The sequence below is a fragment of the Chinchilla lanigera genome, unplaced genomic scaffold, assembly GCF_000276665.1.
Source record: "Chinchilla lanigera isolate Chin_1 unplaced genomic scaffold, ChiLan1.0 scaffold00112, whole genome shotgun sequence".
Lineage (NCBI taxonomy): Eukaryota > Metazoa > Chordata > Mammalia > Rodentia > Chinchillidae > Chinchilla > Chinchilla lanigera.
Genome location: NW_004955513.1, coordinates 1,398,217 through 1,416,064, shown reverse-complemented (window position 1 = coordinate 1,416,064; position 17,848 = coordinate 1,398,217). Strand labels below are relative to the sequence as shown.

The 17,848-nt window shown below is 57.4% G+C and overlaps 1 protein-coding gene across 1 annotated transcript; it reads left to right on the top strand.

Moving 5' to 3' along the window:
• Window positions 1-1,908: 1,908 nt before the first annotated feature.
• Window positions 1,909-17,438, top strand: LOC106147047 (mediator of RNA polymerase II transcription subunit 27-like). The gene is made up of 3 exons (XM_013506711.1): window positions 1,909-2,178; window positions 15,667-15,744; window positions 16,983-17,438. Exons 1-3 carry the CDS (start codon window positions 1,924-1,926, stop codon window positions 17,115-17,117), a joined length of 468 nt encoding a protein of 155 aa, XP_013362165.1. The 5' UTR covers window positions 1,909-1,923; the 3' UTR covers window positions 17,118-17,438.
• The last annotated feature ends 410 nt before the right edge of the window (window positions 17,439-17,848 follow it).

The following is a 17,848-nucleotide window of genomic DNA, read 5'->3' as shown; positions in this document are numbered from 1 at the left end:
TGATGCTTGGAGATTTTTTAAATTGTCATTCCTGCCCATTAGTTGAAGGGGTGAGGGCAGTACTGAGAGTTGACGTCACCTTTCTGGAAAGCTCTTTAGCAAAGTAGGAAGGGTGTTTGCTTTACACACACACCCACACACGGTGAGATTCACATGAAACCAGCAGTGAGCAGGAAGCAGCCAGGAGAACTGAATGTGCGCTGGGCACAGCCCAGCCTGCATTTCTGATGTCTTCCCCAGAATAGAAGCAGAGCTCAGAGCCCAGGTCAGATGCAGCTCCTCACTTCCTGTCTTCTCGGAAGAGGCTCCCGCAATGGCTTGTCCTGCCCCCTGCAACTCCAAATCAATAACGCAGCATCCAGGCCCACACAGTCCCACCTCTGGTTTCTGCCTTGACCACTGGCCAACCCCAGAGGCCAGGTCCAGGAGACCCATTCACTGGATGTTTCAATTTGTTCAACTCGTGACCTCGTATATTAAAGTCCACTCTTCAGCGCCTCTGGGACACACTGAGGGCTCCTCACTTAATCACATCCTGAGGCGTGTCCAGCACTGTCTTGGAGGTGATGCTGGTCTCATCATGTATAATTGCTTCTGAGCTCTTGAAGCTATGAGAAGGCAGTGTGAACAGGAAAACAAAATGATTTTGGTTGGAATGAGCTGTCAAGGCCGGGCGTGGTGGTGCATACCTATAATCTCAGCACTCGGGAGGCTGAGGCAGGAGGATCACTGCAAGTTTGAGGCCAACCTGTACAACATAGTGAGTTCAAGCCCAGCCTGAACTATACAGTAAGACTTTGTCTTAAAAAAAAAGAGTGAGCCACCAATGTTCCCTGTGCATGACCAAGTGTAGCTGAAGGGGGACTAGACTGGGTTTCCTCTGCACCTTGCGCACATTTCATCCTGGACCAAACAGGTGTCACAGTCACCTGAGAACACAGCAAAAACAAAGCAAAAAGAGCAAGCTTTTGGGCCCACTCAAACCTCATTCAGACTCCAGGGCAGGGAGCAAGGAATCCACATTTAAAAAAAAAAAAACCTCCCCTCCATGCTTCTGGTCCAGGCCAGGCATGAGCGCCACCAGGTGAAACCCCTTGAGAAGCCTCCAGATAACCCTGGGCCGTGGAGTGGCTCCCAGCATTTGCCTCATGATTCAGAAAGTAAAGTATCCAGAAAGTAAAACAGCAGCAACATCTGCCTATTTGGGGGATTAGGTGTACGAGTGCAGCACCTGGCATGGAACAGGTGCCCACTGTGGGCCGGGTCTCCACATCCAGGCCCGAGGGTAGCCCTCACTGAGCCCATGATCCTGGGGACATCAGGTATTAAAAAATCATACTTAAGGTAGTCTTACATGTTAAGAACCTTAAAAGTTTGGAAAAGATAAAGAGCAAACAACAGCCGTGCATGGTGGCACACACCCGTAATCCCAGCACTCGGGAGGTAGAGGCAAGAGGATCTTCGCAAGTTTGAGACCAGCCTGGGCTACAAAGTGATCCAAGGCCAGCCTGAACTGCAGAGCAAGACCCTGTCTTGAAAAGACAAAAAACAAAAAAAAAAACCAGACAACAGGTATTGAGGAAAATATTTAGATAGGTAACTAGGAAAAACGTCTTTGGTAAGGTGACATAGAGCCTTCAGGAAGTATAGGAGTTTGTGAGAAAACAAATGCAAGGGTTTGTGAGGAAGACAGTACAACGAACTCCACAAACACCAAGGTCCTGAGGCAGGATTGTACTGGCACATTGAGTCAGAACTGTGGTAGGGATCAAGGTTAGAAAAGGGCCAGAGAGGGCCAGGGATGTAGCTTTGCGGCACAGCACCAGCCTGGCAAGCACAAGGCCCTGAGTTTGAGTCCCAGTACCGAAAAGAGAAAGAGAAAACGAAAGTTCAGACAGGTCTGGAAGGAACTCGGGCCTCAGGATGACTTCTCCCTATCCTGTCACTTCAGTTCCTTCAACACCTTCAGAAAAAAATGGAAGCGGGACATTTAAGGTCTGTCAGCCCCAAGATCCTGTTCTGCATTCGGAGTGTTTTCCCTTTCTCAGGTGTGATAAGAGCAACAGTAGTTACAGTGTCATTCTGGAAGTCCACATTCTGAAACTGCTGCTGATGGTTCTCACCTCTTCCCCACAGCTTGACATATGGTCCAAATCCAACTATCAAGTATTCCAAAAGGTAAGTTTCACTTTCTGTTTCTTACAGTCATTAGGAAAACAAGAATCGGGAGGCTAAATATTGGTCTCAAATTAGAGACTTTCTAAAAAGTAGAAAAAGCCCAACCTAGAAAGCTGCTTGTTTTATGGGTTCCATGTATATGACATTCTGGAAAAAAGTAAAAGCTCAGGGACAGAAATAGGATTGGTGGCTCCCTGGGCGTAGGAGCAAGGGATTAGCCCCAAAGGGCCACGAGGAACCCCGTTGGGGAGATGGAGGTATTCTGGGTCTTAATCCTGGTAGAAATGACACAGCGTACCTGTCTGTCAAGCTTAGAGAACTACGTCCCTACAAGGGTGGATTTTACTATGTGTAACTTGGACCTTAACCACTTATCACTCCAATTATTTAAATACGAGATGACCAAAAATTGCATGTTTTCATGAATTTTTATAAGACAACAGGAAATATAAAAGTGACAATTTCATCAAATTTATTCAATGCAAGAATCAGCTGGTTGAAATGACACCTTCCTAAGTGACGCTCAGGACACTACATAAGTGAACATGCTTGGGGTAAGCTGTTACGTGGTTAAAAGAATCAGAGGCTTTAGAGCTGTCACAAACCCAACCCCTAATTCCGAATGGCTTCTCAGAGCCTGTGGAGGGCCTGAGGGGGCAGCTGCCCACTGCCGCTTTATACCTGGAGGCTATAGTTCAGCTGTCGGGCTTCCCCGGGAACACTGGAGGGGAACGTTGGGAACCACCGCTCCCCAGCTCGGGATCCGGAAGGGCCCTTGCCCCGCTCAGTTCAGTCCCTGTGACTTGAGCGGCTCCCGCAGGGCAGCAGCCCTGTTTCTGGGCTATCTCTGCTCTTCCCCAGTAGTCCAGGTAATAGAGAAGGCTCTCGTGTCCCCTGTCAAGCTCAGCTGCAGCTCCGTACAGAGCCCATCAGCCGTGCTCCAGGCACCATGCCAGAAGCCAGGGATATAGGGGAAGTGAGACGCCGAGGAAGGCAGGTGGTTGCTGGCACTGTGCCGAGCCCGGCAGGAGCTGCTGCTTCAGAAGAGGGAAGTCAGGAGCCTTGATGGGACACAGGACAGGGCACAGGCAGGCTTCCTGGGCGGCTGGGCCCGCAGCCCAGAACCTTGTGCAGCCGTGATGTGGTCAAGCCTCTCAGGACACCATGCGATGGAACAGTTGTGGCGAGGACAGGAGCTGGTCCAGGGGCCCAGGTCAGGTGGGGGCTGCTAAGCCTGACACCGAATTTGGACCCTGTTGTCCGTTCGGTAAGAAGCCCCTAGCTCCCTGCAGAGGAGGTGGGATTTTGGATTCTTGGCCCCGGTTGCTCCCCCATTGAGGTGGTAGGGAGCGTGGGGCTTTTTCCCATAAATGAGGTGGAACTCACGTAACAATGTGAACTCTTTCAAGTGAACTCTTTCTTCACGGAGGGTCTGAACTTCGCTTGTCATCAGTGTCTTCTTTTGCTGGAGTGGTGAGGAACGTCAAAACGGTTGTTTGTTTTCCTTCAGCCTGGCTCTTATCTCCACGCCCTCCATGGTAGAGCAATGAGTTACCTCCTCCCGGCCCCACAAAAGGCCCAGTGTGCTCAGGAGGCCAGCCCAGGCTCTGACTGACAATCTCCCAATTTCCATGCCAATGCCCCATAACAAGGCGGCTGGCACATACTGGCCTTTGCATATTTTTTAATGTTTTGTGTAGTATGAAGTGGTTTTGAATGCAAGAGGGAAGTTTACTAGGAAATTGGGAAGTGTGTGAAACGCAGATTTGGTGAGGCACAGAGGGACAGTGTTGTGTTTTTATCCCACCTGCCCAGCGCTCTGTGTTTGGCGCTGCAGACCCAGAAGTACTGTTTAAAGCTTGGTGTCAGTCTGGTTGGTGAGACACCAGAGCCCTGCCCGTGCCTGCCTTCTGCTTCCACAGCGTGTATGGGGCAGGAGCAGGCAGCAGTGTTGTCTGACCGTCTCTGCAGACTGAGCGGGTCTTGCCACTGTTTGCCCAGAGCCCTTCCTGAGAGTCCGTTAGCATCTCCTCCACCCCGTGTTTAACTACATGGACCTGGGCTCTTCCACCAACCCGTGCTAAAGCACCAGACTGAGCACAGGTGGAGGTGCTCTCCCATTAGAACTGAAGATGGATAGCCTCGAGGTCTTTTTCTAGTGTCAGGACAGGTAAGAATTAGTAGACTAAAGCGTCCTCTCCCTATCAGAGCGTCACTGTCTGCTCTCAGGCCAAGGAATGTATTAGAAAGTAATGTGGGACAGAGAATTAAGTGTAATCCTTTCTCCGTCACGCTTTTGTCTAGTCCCCGTCACATGGAACAGGTGTGGCATCTCATCAGACAGTTGATATCCCTCGCCTGCAGAAGACGGGGGAGACGCCCTGTGCAGTTTTCACCCTTCATCTCGGGCAGGCAGGTGGCCACGCGTGGATCTTCCCGCTCCCCGGCCAGGCCCCTTGTAGAACTGTGGCCGCTGTGTCTGCGGCGCGTTCTGAAGGTCTGCTGAGCCCTGGAGTGATGGTTAAGACTTCAGACCAGAAACACTGTGAGAGAAGGATTAAGTGGTAACATTCCTAAACTCCGCTTTTTAGGATCAGCTGTTTCTCAGAATCCTATTTTCTTCCTGTCCACCCACTTAAATGTAGGGTGTCCTGATGGATGCTGTTTGTGGCACTTCCCTGACAAACACCATTTAGAAACACAGCGGTAAACGTTCCTGTCGCTGTCGTCAGCCTGTGTACGCCCAGCCAGGCAACCTGGCCAGGGTGGACCAGTCCGGCTCGGTAGTGCATGTCAGCGTGTCCAGGGCGGCAGCACACGGCCAAGGAGGTTCCTGATGGTCATCAGGAGGGGATCTCTCAGGCAGGACACAGTTCCCAAATCGCCTAAGGATGGGGATAGCTGATGCCCCAGCTGTGCCCACTTCCAGCACAGGATCACTGGAAAAAGGGTTCTCCCCCGACGTGGCTCTGGGGCAGAACCCCGAGGAAGCCCTTTCTCTGGCGCTCATTACGTGGTTGCAGTTACTGCGTGTGGGATGTGTTTTCCTGCCCACAAGTGGCGGCAGCAGCCACCAAAGATGAGGGCCTGCCAGGGAGGCTGGAGCCCTCTGAGCTCCTCCCTTCTGGGGACACAGGAGGCAGGTGGGGAGGAGTACTGGAAAATGGCATCAGGAGCCAGGCGAGGGAAGCACAGTGCAGTCAGATTCTCCTGGGGCCCCCCTCGCTCCCTGAGTTAAATCCTGGACCTCACGGTCCTGCAGCAAATCCCACCACGGGAGGTGGAATTCAGCCTGCCCTTTGTGTGCAGGCATTGACGCTGTCAGCAAGCCCTTTTCTGGCCTGCTCATTAGACCCCGTACCCAGGCGTGGGGGAGTGGCAGCAGGCCGGGGACAGCTTGCTGCGGGGCTGCGGCCACTAGCAGGTGCCTGTCATTTACCAGGCTCCCCCAGAGGCGCCTTGCACTCCATCCTAGGGCGAAGCAGCTTTTTATAGCCAGCAAATCTCCAGCAGAGCCGATTCAGAGAATGGGGCTTAGAAATAGGGGGACCCTGTGAAAGGGCAGAGTCACAAAGAGCCAGGAAGGGTTTCAAGCGTGTTCATATTTTTGTGACATTTAAACTCTGCAGGGGCAGTCACTGTTTTGATCTTTAACCCCCTCATTTCAAAACAGTGTGCATTTTCATCCAGTAACTTGGGAGGCATGAGGGCCAGGCTGTAGCTGCATCCTGCGTTAAATCCTGGCAGGGTGGCTGAAGACAGAGGTGCAGAGTGGCCTGCCCCAGGAAGGTGGATGGAGAATGGGGAGGGAGTTGGAGGGCCAGCACACGCTCTACAGTGTTGGCACAGGCAGTAGAAGACAAAGCATAGCTGTCCTAGCTGTGCAGGTCCAGCCCTTGGCCCATGTTTACTGTTCTGCCCGTCTCAGAGAAGAGAGTGACCCACTCGGCCCTGCCCTAGCAGCGCTCAGCCATGGCCAGGTGGATGTCAGGCACCACCACACCTCGGTCCTGTATTCATTCAGCCGTGCTTAGGTGTAACACTCGGGGACCTATCCAGGGACAGCCTTTATCAGGGGTGCTTCCTGAGTGGCCATTGGTACTTTCTAGTAGAAGGGACTGAGTCAGCCCTAGAAGTCAGTTCTCTGACCTTGGGAGACCCAGATGATAGGCTGGCTCAGTTGAGTACCTACCCTGCCGTCACCTGTGCCTGAGTCCAAGTCCGTGAGGGGACGCTGTCCCAACTGGGGAGAGTCCCCAGAGGACTGGTGCACTTGTCACCTGAGGGTATGTACCTGCTATGGCATTTCAGGAATAGGCACTCGATCACTTTCATCTCCAGAATGTCTTCCTCGCAGCCTCCTGGACATGCCCTTTCCAGAGCCCCTCCCAGACACCACAGCCGAAGACCGGGAGAGGCTGAGGTTGAGGGGAAGGTTCCAAGACAAAGCAGTCTGCAGCCCACCTGGAGGGACCCCACAGGCCTTCACCCGGTCATCAGGCATGGCCCCATGCCCTGCCACTGTCCCAACAGTCAGTGTCTCTGGAGTGCCGGTGACCTTTCTCTGAGGACGGAGGAGGGTGATGTTTTAAAGATCGCGACATCACCTCGCTCTGTGCCGTGCACTCCGTCACTGGCTCACCAGTGCCTCCCAGGCAGATGGAGCTGCGGGGACTGCCCTCACGGGTGCAAGGTGAACGGCCGCTTCTTGGAGGCTGCCAGATCCCCTCCATGGGTGCTGACGAATGACATGCAGAGGCATGCACTGGCCTAGCAACAGGCTTTGGAAGCAGAGGCAGGGCGCTTCTGGGTTGTCCCAGAGGGCCGCCCTTCCCTCAGCTGACAGTGGGCCTGGGTGACCAGGCCAGAAGGGTCCACAGACTAGGCGGGCTGCCGAGAGCCTCTCACCAGCCCCTCAAACCCGTGTGACACTGGCAGGCCAGGGACCCGGTGGCACTGACGTTCATCTGCCCCTCAGGATGCCCGGTTCCTTCCTCTACAGGCCTCAGCCATGGCTCGCTTGGCCACCTGGCTCAGCCTGCTGGCTTCCTTAGGGCGTCTGGTGTTGCCCTAGCCTTAGTTTGGGCTTTTCTGCCATTCGGAGTTGTTTGTCACCACAGCACCTCATTTCTTCCTGAAGGTTGCAGTACGGGCCGGGTGCTTCCCTCAACCTGAACCCATGCCCCAGCTCCCCCAGTGCAGCGCGTGTGACTGCAGACACAGGCTGCCCATGGCTGACCTGGCACCACCTCCTATTGTGGCCCCACAGTGACCATCCCAAGAGAGGCCAAGAGCCGCTGCTGAGCAGACCCCATCCCCGCCACTTCCTCCGTGGAGGGGAACTTGCCTCCGTGTCCGCGTCGGCGAGGCAGGGATGTGAGAGCACCTGCGGCCTCTCTGCAGCTGTGGCAGCAGGTCTTTTCCAAGAAGTCCCCCCCAGCCCTCCCTCTCAGTTCAGGTTTGGACCACAGGTCCCTTGCTACCTCCGGCGCCCCTTCTCATGTCTCCGCCACCCTCTTCCCACTGCGCCATGACAGGAAGGTGCAACGCAGCTGTGCATCTGGCTCAGTCAGACTCGCTGGGGCCGGGAGCTTGGGTCCTTCCCCTGTGACAGGGGTGCTCAAACCTGCTCCTCCAGGGGAGGACTTACTGTGGCACTGAGGGAGCGCCTGGCACTGCCATCCCCCGCAGCAAGTGCTCCGGACGTGTTGAAGCAGTCAGTGTCACAGGGCTCAGGGGCACAGAACTCAGAATCACAGCTCTGTCGATGCATGGCCGATTTGAAATTCGACTTTCTATAAACTAAACCAGGGCCAGTTGCCATGGTAGACCCACCTCTTGCCTCTGTCCGGGCTGGTGTCTCTTCTCCAAAGGAAAGCCAGCTGGAGAAGGACACGCAGCAGCACGCTTACACAGCCCCGTGTCCCAAGGTGTCCCAGATGGAGGCAGTGCTGCCCAGACTTCGTTTCCTCTGCCGGTGCGGGGCTGTGTGCTCCCTGCTCCTCAGCCCTGCTCTTTCCCAGCCGTCGCCCAAGTCTGGTGGGGAAGTAGGTGGCATCGCCTGTGTCTTCTCAGGGCCCAGATGTCTCTGGATGTTTTTCTCACTGCAAAACATCCCTGCAGAAATAACATCACAGCGAGTGGGTGCAGAATTCAGGTGGCTGTGGGCTAGGACTTTCCTGCCAGCCAGTGACAGAATCTGGCATTTTACCATCTGGAAAGCACTGAACTTTCTTTCTTCCCGTCTAAATGAGTCTTAATTCCTTAATCCTGAGAAATGTCAAGGACCCTCCACGTGCGTCTCCTCAGCCCCGTGCCAGGCCTCTAGCAGAAGTGGAAGGCAACCAGGGTCCCGGAGAGCTCCCAGCCCTCCCTGAGACCTCCCTGTCCTGACCCCGCGGGCTGAAGGCAGCGGACTCCTGCCTACTTTATCCTGCTCGCTCAGGGTGCAGAGCCATATTGCTGCCCAAGGCTCCGAGCTGGGCCCGGGGAGGACACAGTGTGCCGGGCATGACCTCCTCAAGACAGCACAGCATGGGGACGGGGCCTCAGGTCACGGGGCAGGCTCGTGCCCGCTGCGGCATCCAGAGGCTGTGCTGGGCGGGCGGGAAGCCCCCGGGCTGAGGCCTGAGCAGGAGAAGGACTTGGCTGGAGAATCGCAGCCCAGGCGAGTGCAGCCACAGCACCGCCTGGAGCCGGGCATCACCCGGGAGCTGGGTCCAAGGTGTCAGGGCCCTCAGGAGCCTTCACAGGTTCCTGCAGCCAGCTGCACCCAGGGCCGGGGAGTTTGGGGCTTCCCTGGCATCTCGGCAGGGACTCTGAAGAAGATGGGGTTGGCACCTGAAATTGATATGAACACTCTTTGATGGAAGCCTTGGTTGTGCCAACTGTGCGCTCATCTTCCCGGACAGGGTGTGGCCAGGGGTGTGAGTTGGGCTTGGGGCAAGATGTCCCCCATGCCTCTCCCACCCTGACAGCCTCTGGACCCAGCCCAGAGCTGCACGGCCTGGCTGTTGACAGTCCTGAGCCCCACCCAGCCTCAGCCATGCAGATGGCTCCTTCATCAGCAGAGCAAGGAGTATTGATTCCATCAGTAATCCCTAGTCCCCATGGGCCCCGGCACCTCCTGTTTGGGCCTCGAGGCCTGCTAAGCCTGTGGCACACAAATCCAGGCCCAGATTAGAGTCTGGGCTGCATAATCAAACCCAAATCCCCCGCTTCCCCTCCACCACCGCACTCTCATCCCTACTGTAGAAGCTTCTCTGAAGCCCCTCCCGCCCCCCAGCACCACCCTCAGGACTGACTTGGTAGCGTTCTAATTTGAGGGAATGATGGCTCCTCTTTGGTGGCGTGAGCACCTCCGATACTGTCTTAAATGTTCTTCCTGACTGGTGGTCCTCTCCGGAGCAGTGCTGCCGGCCTCACTCCCGCCTGGGCTCAGCACCCACGGGAATGTGCTCCTCCCCAGAGGTCCCTAGAGCCCTGCCCTCGAGGTGAGCCCAGAGCACTTAGGAGACACCTGGCTCCTGGGGTGACCTTGTGTGACATTGAAGTGTCTTTACCCATGACAGTCACCTTTCCTTCTTTGGCTTGTGAGGACAGTGGTCAATACAAGTAGCAACTCCCTGGCCCCACTGCCCCTAGCTGGTGCTCCAGGACCTCATGAGACCTGCTGAGCTGGAGGAGACTTCCGGCTGACACCATACCATGCCACTTGGGTCCCCTGCTACTCCTGGGGTCTGCTGTCCTTCACAATGGAGCAGAAGGTGGGCCTGAGAGCAGAGCTTGTCCATTTACCTTCAGGAGGTAGCGCGTGGCTGCCGTGTGGGTGGCAGGGGTGGGACATCTTCAACCTGTAGCACCACTCAGCCCAGTCCCAGCTGCACGCTGTTACTGATGCTGGCAGAGGGATGTGGTCCAGGTCTCCTGGCAAGGAATGACCTACCCAGGACCGAACCCTTCTGTCCTGATAGCTTCCTCCTTCCCAGGTCCGAGAGAGTCTGCTCTTCCCTGCAAGCAGGCATTGGCTGCGGGGAAGCCAGAATCTGGGCCTCTACTGGGCTGCTCTTTTAAATGAGCAACTTCTGAACACTTGGGTACTTAGCTTGCCTGTTTGTTAATCCTGTAGGGGAATACTTTTAGTCATCGGAGGCCCCAGCCGGCCTAGCTCAGCAGAGGAAGGTATCAGGCTGTGTGCTGTGGGTCACACAGCTGAGTGCCATAGTCTTGCATTAGGATGAGCTTGGAGGAGTTCCCAGAGCCATATCCTGCCCAGCTCAGCCGCCGTCCTGCCCCCTGGCAGCAGGAAGCCGCGGTCTCCTGTATGGCCCATGCTGGTGGCTGCTCGGAGGCCGAGGGGCGGTGCCTCCACCTTCTAGTGGGGTGCCTGGCATAGTGATGCAGCCCTAGGGCCTTGAGGGTGCTGTTAAAGAAACCCTGGCAAGAATTAATGCATTTTCATTTAAATCAAGTCAGATTCCCCAAGTTGAGAGAGGAGGAAAATGGGGAAAAAGCACAAGGTGAACCCCGCTGCAGACAGTGTAGCGTGCCTGTCCCTGGCTGGCACCCGGCAGCACCATCTTCCCAGCCATTCCCTCCCGGAGCTCAGCAGACTTTCCTTCTGAGAAGACTAATATCTGCTTCCGAGTTTTCTCTCTCCCTGCTTCCTGGTCCTGTGTCCCTACAGGCTCTGTCTGGGCACCATGAGACCTGGGCCCTGGGGTGACTATGAGCAGGAAAGGATCTTGCTGGACCTGAGAACCTGTGCCCTTTGCCATTCCCCTGCAACCAGGCGAGGGCACAGGGAAGCAGAGCGCAGGCCCCCTCCGCCCCTTTCCTCATGCTGTGCATTATTTCCCTGGGGGTGGGGTGTGCCTGGACTGACACAGCACCAGCAAGGAGGCTTATTGGGTCTGGAGTCCTGGGCACCCGTGTGAGACCCAGCTAGCTGGACAGGGTCTATGCACATGGTGCCATGTGCACGGGAAGCAGAGGGACCCTGGTCTAAGTGGGGAACCGGCTGTCGGTCAGGGGCTTGGAGGAGAGGGCTTGGATATGTGTCCCCCCAACCCCTTTTACCCCCTAAGGCCTGGAGCGGGGCCCATGTGCTTGAGGCCCAGAGCCCGGGCACTCAAGCGTGGGGTCCAGTGGCATGGACAGGCCCCTGCTCCTTGGCTCCGGCAGTCACCTGACCTGGTGGTTTCATGACAGCCCTTCCATGGTCCGGCCATCTTGGGGATCAAGTGAGGTAACCTGTGATGGCTCAGCTTTGTGGGGTTCGTGCTGTCCCATCTGTCTTCCTCGCCCAGGGTTCAGCTAAAATAACCAGGGCCCCCGACGCAGGAGCCAGGCTGTCAGCGCTCCTGCCACACAATATGGCAGAGGAACTTGGGGAGACTGTTTTGACTGGCAGCTCCTTCTCCAGCGCAGACTGGCAGCTGGTTCAAGGTCTCTTGAAAGAGGCCCTCTCCTCCCGCGCTGAGTAGGAGAAGCGAGAGCTGTGAACCAGCAGCGCGACCGTCCTCCCTCCTCAGAGGCTGCGGCGACAGGAACCCCCACCGTGGCCAGCTCCCTCCCATGCCTCGCCCTGCCTCCCTGTCTCCTCGATTTACTGTTAGCTTCAAGTCTCCTTTCTGCCTTGCTCGGGTCCCCATCCACTTTGATCTTCCCACAAGCTTTGTTTCCGCCCCGCATGCTCCACACTCAACTGGTGGCTGCGTCCTCCCTCTCAGGAGCATTAGTGCCCTTCCTGGCCTCCCTCGAAGGGAGGGCGGCTTTTATCTCCCCGCAGAATCTCATTAGCTCCCAGCACAATGGGACCCAACCTGCCTGCCACTAAATTAGTTAATAGAAAGCTTTTTTGCCCCAGGCCTGCTTTTTCCCCATCTTCCATGTGAAACAAAAAACAACTTTGTTGTTAAAAAGTGTAAAACAAAACATATTGAAGGTGGAAGCTTTGAGGAGAAAGATCACATAGCATGTGACTCTCCCAGCTCCACAGCCAGTCCTCCCCAGCAGCGGTCAGGTTGGGGGAGAAAGAAGAGCCTCACTGCAAATCAGCTGGCTGTTGCCTCCTGTTACCGTGTGCTGTGATTGGTGGGGATTGGGGGAAGCTAAGGGCCCACCCGCGGCAGGAAAGAGGAAGCGGGAAAGGGAGTACTTGCCACCGACCTTGGGGAAGGGAGCCAGGCTTTGGCCACACCCCTGACGGGTCATGGAGACTGAGCAGAGGCCACCTGTGAGTCCGGTGCCGTGGCGTGTGCGTGACCGGCGGGGGATTTCCTGGTTCATGCAGCTGCTTTTCCGGGTGGGCTGCAGCCCGGCAGCCAGAGGTGCAGATCTGACCTGCGGTTTGCCCACAAGTCTGGCCTCCCAGAAACCTGGCCATGCCAGGAGGTGGCATAGGTGCCACCGCCATCTGCTCTGCACACTGGAAGGGCCCCCGAGAGGACGCCACACCAGCCGCTCCTCCACAGCCGCATGCATTTGGGCATCCTGCAGCCTCTGTGCAGATCCACGCCACCCCTGTCACGGAAGCAAGGCCAGCACCCACTTGGGTCTCGTGGGGGTCAGCTGAGGGGCACGCAGGGCTTGGCAGTTCCTGTAAGTGGATGAACAGCCTGTGACCCTAGAAGAGCCTTTTAGGGGTAAGGGCAACCCCACCATTGCACAGGGTCAGTGTCTCACTATCACCCTAAGCCCCCTTATAAAATTTGGGTGATCCGTTCATTTCACAGTCCGTGAGAAGGACAGACTGCCTTGCCTGAGACTCCTCTGAGGTGCCCCGGAACCAGACGCCTTCCTTTTGGGAGCACCTTCTCCAGAGCATGGTCCACCTTGCTGCTCAGAGCCCAGGCCTCAGCCCCAGCCTGCTCACCGGGCCCGCTTGTTGGTACCGAGTGAGGTGTGTGCTCGTCACCACCGGCGTTCTTATACCCTCACAGGTGTCCCAGGGCTGGGTACCCTCTGCTACCCCCGCTGCCCAGATAGGAAAGTGCCACAGAGGGTGAAGGAACCTTCCCCAGGTCAAGTTCTGGAACGGGTGGGGCCATGATCCAGACCTCGCCCTGGCAGGAAAACGTGGCCGTTGGGCTGTGGCTGGGGGTGGATGGGGCAGAAGCGTGGAAATGGGGTGACTCGCTGCAGAGAGCAGGACTGGGGAGGCTCACGAACCACGGCTGGACAAGCGGAGCTGGCCTGGGGTCGGCCTTTGCCTCCGCCGAAGCTGGGTTCGTCTCGTGGGATGCGTGCACAGCCCAAGTCCAGCGGAAGCCAAGGTGAGAGTCGGCCGAGGAGGGGGTGAGGACAGGAGCGCAGGTCTGTCGGGCCGGGAAGAGGAGTGGGATGAAGCCGGGCAGCTAGGGCACAGTCTGGGCCCGGGTCCAGGGCATCTTGGCGCAGTCTCATCCGCACTTGGGCAGAGGCCCAGCCTCAGAGGCCATGCGGGCGCTGTGGTGAGGGAAGCGGCTGTGAGGCCATGGGATGCTCAGGCCGGCTGCAAGGGCGAGGCCCTGCGCCAGCACCACCCCTCAGCTTCCCAGGGTGGGGTGACACAGGGCAGGCCCAGGCCCCGGGCTCAGTGGTGGCGCCGAGCAGAGCCTGTGGAAAGCCAACCCTACGCCAACCTGTGCGGCTGTGCAGGTCCCCCGATGCCTTGGAGGAGGCTCGGGGAGTTCCCTGCGTTTAAATCTTGCTTATTTGTGTTAAAAAACAGGGTGGTGATACACTTTGGGGGGCAAAGGCAGGAGGATCACCAAGTTCAAGCCCCGCCTGGGCAACTCAGTGACTTAGCAACATCCTCTCAAAACTACAAATAAAACACAGCTGGGGGTGTAGCCCAGTGTGAAGACCCTGTGATTAAGCACCAGTACCCCCCACAGGGGGTAAAAGGATTCTCCCAAAAAAAGCAAAGCATCCCTGCCTCAGATGTGGCCTCCAAGTCGCAGGCCCCAGGCCAGGCCAGCTCTGGCCACCGAATGGCTATGCTCACCCTTCCTGGGGGCTCCCAGGGCTGCTGGGAAGAAGTAGCATGCAGGACTGAGCCGCCCACACGCTCCTCCACAGTGGGCCTGCACCCGGGCATTTTAGAATAGCAGGGTCGGGAGGGGTTCATTGAGAACCGGCTGCTTTCACACCCGCAGGTGCCGAAGCACCGGGCTTCCGGTCAGCCCTGACAGTGCCGCCCCTGCAGGCTCGCAGCCCGGAGCCAGAAGGCGAGGACTGTGTGGCATTCAGGTCCACTGCTCCTGTTTGTTCTACTGGGCTTCAGAGCCGCTCTTTTCACCCCAGCAGTCACCACCAGCCCTTTCGTAGAGTTCTCATTAACAAAGAGCATTGCTCATTTTAGAAAGCTGTCTGTCAAAGCTCCCAAAATAAAGGCAGCCTGGCACGTGGAAGAATAAGTGCCATCTCTCTTGAAAGTCCCCGGGTAAGAACAGCTCCGCCATGCAGGACGCAGGGCTGCGGGCACCTGGGCAGGGAGGCCGTGCGGGCCTCTACGTTTCTTTCCTTCTTCAGCAAGTATGTGCCGAGCACCTGCTGTGCCCCTGACATGCTCTGGCTTTGGGGACAGCAGGGTGGGAAAGAGCAAGGGTAGGGGCTTCCTGTGCCCGGCCCTGTCTTGTGACGGCAGAGTCGCGCACCCTGCATTTCACCTAAGGAGGCTGAGGCTGGGCTCCCTCAGAGCGGGCAGCTGTCCTCATGGTGTTGTGTGGCCTCTGCCTGCAGGTGTGGACACAGCCGGCCTGACTTGAGGCACTTGGCGGCTCACCCCGGGGGTCGGGCCAGCTCTCCGGCCGCCCCCTGCACTCGGCATGTCCCGCGCACAAGTTAGCCCTGGTTGGTTCTTGTTCTCAGTGAGTGATTTTAGCTGCAGTTTTTGTTTTGTTCTTCAGCCACATTTATACTACCAAGAATCTCTAATGAGGATAATCAAATAAACCATTAGTTTGAACACAACTATCAAATTAGCAGAATCTATTAATTTGCTGATTGATGGTGGCATTAGCACTTTGTGGTGTCATCACATTTCAGGACTGCAGGGCATCTTGGCGCAGCAGAGAAAACTTTAGAGTCAGAGGATGAGTCGCTGGCTCAGGATCGGGACGGCACCAGGCAGAAGCCCAGGGCCCCATGCGGGGCCACTCGACGCCTCCATGGCCCTGGAAGCAGGAGGACAGGGATGCTGTCGGCCGGAAGGCTCTCTGTGGCGCTTCGGGTTTCGTCGGCCTCCTGCCGCTCCAGCCTGTGCGTGTGTCAGTGGACAAACGTCCCACCTTCCTCGTGCCCCCAGGCTGGTGTCCTCTCCGCTCGCCCCTTCCCTCCCTCCTCCCGGCCCGCTCTGCTAACTCATTTTCCTATGTGAGATTTTATTTTAGATGTCCTTCCTCCGAGGGATGTCCAGAAATCAAAGCTGCCACGTACAAAGCAGAGCGTCTGTCCCCCTGGTTTGCTGTGGCTGCTAATCCAGTCAGTGTCCTTCATTTCCAGGTGACAGACCACGCCACCACCGCCCTGCTCCACTATCAGCTACCCCAGATGCCCGACGTCGTGGTCAGATCCTTCATGGTGAGTCCCAGCTCCGGCCCCTCAGGCGAGGGCAGGCAGCCCCAGAGTGGAGGTGGTGGGCGCCCTGGGCCTTCAGGGGCCTCCGGTGGGAGATGGGCACCTGGGCTGCTGGCCTCCGCCTGGGAAGAGATCGGGAGAAGCACTTCTGGCCGGTCACTGGGTCTCCACACTGCTGCACAAGTGGCGATCTCGGTGTGACCCCCAAAGTCTGCAGCACTGAGTGAGTTTATCAAGCTCCTGATCTGCGCCGAGCCCTGTGCTGACCTGGCCTCCTGCTCTCGCGTCCTGGGCCCCCACCCCTTGTCACCCTGCAGGGAGGGCTGCAGGTGGACCCCACCCACACCTGCCCGGCAGCAGGTCCAGCAGGGGACTGCCCACCCAGCGCACTGTGCCACACGGCCCAAACCTAGTCTTCCGAGGGAGCCTGTGAACAGACGTAGACCCAGCTCACAGTGGCCTCGTGGTGCGGGAGGATGTGGGGGCCACAGAGGGCTCTTGCCAGTGCTGAGCACAGTCGGCTGAGTCCTCGCCGTGAAGGCTGTTTGTCACCTAGACGCTATTTCACCACCGAAGGCCCTGGGGCCACGCTGGGGATCTTTCTGGGTAGCCGCAGCAGCTCTGCAGGTAACAGCGGTCTTACCAGCAAGGTGGAGGAGCCCCTTCCAATGCAGTGCACATGCGCCCCTTCGCGGAGTGCACTGCCTCCAGGGTGGGCTGGCCTCCTCAGGCTGCTGTTCACAGCGAATCTCCTTGAACTGGAGAATTGAGTTATGTGCACCTCATCCTTATGGATGGCGCCGGGAGAACTCTGCCCTCTGAACTGCTAAAGCGCGTGTGTGCTGCTTATTATGTACTTGGTGGCAGTGGGGCCACCCCCACTGCCACCGGGTGTATTAGGCCACAGCCATAGTAAGAGATGACCCCTCTGATCAGATGAGCCGGGAGCCGCCGTCCTGTGTTCCGAGAGCCCCTCCCGCCCGTGTCTGGGTGAGGAGCAAGGAGCAGGGGTGGATGGGCTATCAGGAGGCTCCGGGCTCCTGCAGGACAGCACCTTGAGGAGCCCCTCCCCTGCAGAGCCAGAGCTCCTGTGAAGAGCCGCTCGGTGCTGAGGGGAGAGGGACCGAGGCTAAGTGAGATCACTGGGCATCTCCCGGGCCTGTGTCCTCAGGCCCGCTGGTCCTGCTGGGTGAGAGTGTGTGAAGTACCCCGTCCCGTTCTCTCTCTGCTTCTCTGTTTAGACTTGGTTGAGAAGCTACATAAAGCTGTTCCAGGCGCCCTGCCAGCGCTGCGGGAAGTTCCTGCAGGACGGCCTTCCCCCCACGTGGAGGGACTTCCGGACCCTCGAAGCCTTCCACGACACCTGTCGCCAGTGAGCCCTCCCAGCCCCGAGCCTGCAGACGGCCCCGGCATCTTCCCCCCAGCTGCAGTGATCCCCGGCCCTCTCACCACCTTAGCCGCCCCAGCTGTGTCCCGCTGCCCACCGCTCCGGGTGGGGACTGTCACATCAGCACATTCTGCTCTTCCTGTGAGCCAGGACACCAGCGAGGCAATCCTCTGTGTCCCTATCAGAGCCATTTTCATGGCTGTCACCTGCATGTGCCCCTGTGCTCGTGTGCATTGTCTTGCTGGGGCTGAGGGTTTTCTGGTTTTGTAACTTATTTTTATAAACAATAAACCTTTTGTACCCAGAGCAAGGCCTTGGCTCCTCTCTCATGGCCCTTTTCCTCCCGCTCCTGTGTTTAGAGCAGCTCTTTGAGGACGCTTCCCCTTCCTTCATGGAGACGGCTGCGCTGACAGAGACTCCTCTTCCAGGGCTCAAGTGGCTCGAGAAACAGAGGCCAAGGCACGCGGGTGTCTCTGCTGAACCCGAGGAGCCCGGCCCCCAAAGCGGGAGCAGCCTTCGGGAGGCGCCACGTGCCCGGCCCCTTCTTCCCCACCCTGTCCATTAGTTTTAACTACTGCAAACCTGTGCCAGCCGGACCTGCCTGACGCCAGCCCACAGAGCCACAGCCCTGTCTGTGAAGACGGCTGCCCTGGCACAGGCTGGGGAGGGAGAGCGCCTTTCCCCGGCCAGCGTGCGGGACAGTCGGCTTCTCGCTGCCAC

Coding starts and splice junctions, on each gene's coding strand:
- LOC106147047 (XM_013506711.1), top strand. CDS start 1,924: ATGACTTCTCCCTATCCTGTCACTTCAGTTCCTTCAACACCTTCAGAA. Junction 2,179..15,666: donor ACTATCAAGTATTCCAAAAG/GTAAGTTTCACT, acceptor CTTCATTTCCAG/GTGACAGACCACGCCACCAC. Junction 15,745..16,982: donor TCGTGGTCAGATCCTTCATG/GTGAGTCCCAGC, acceptor TTCTCTGTTTAG/ACTTGGTTGAGAAGCTACAT.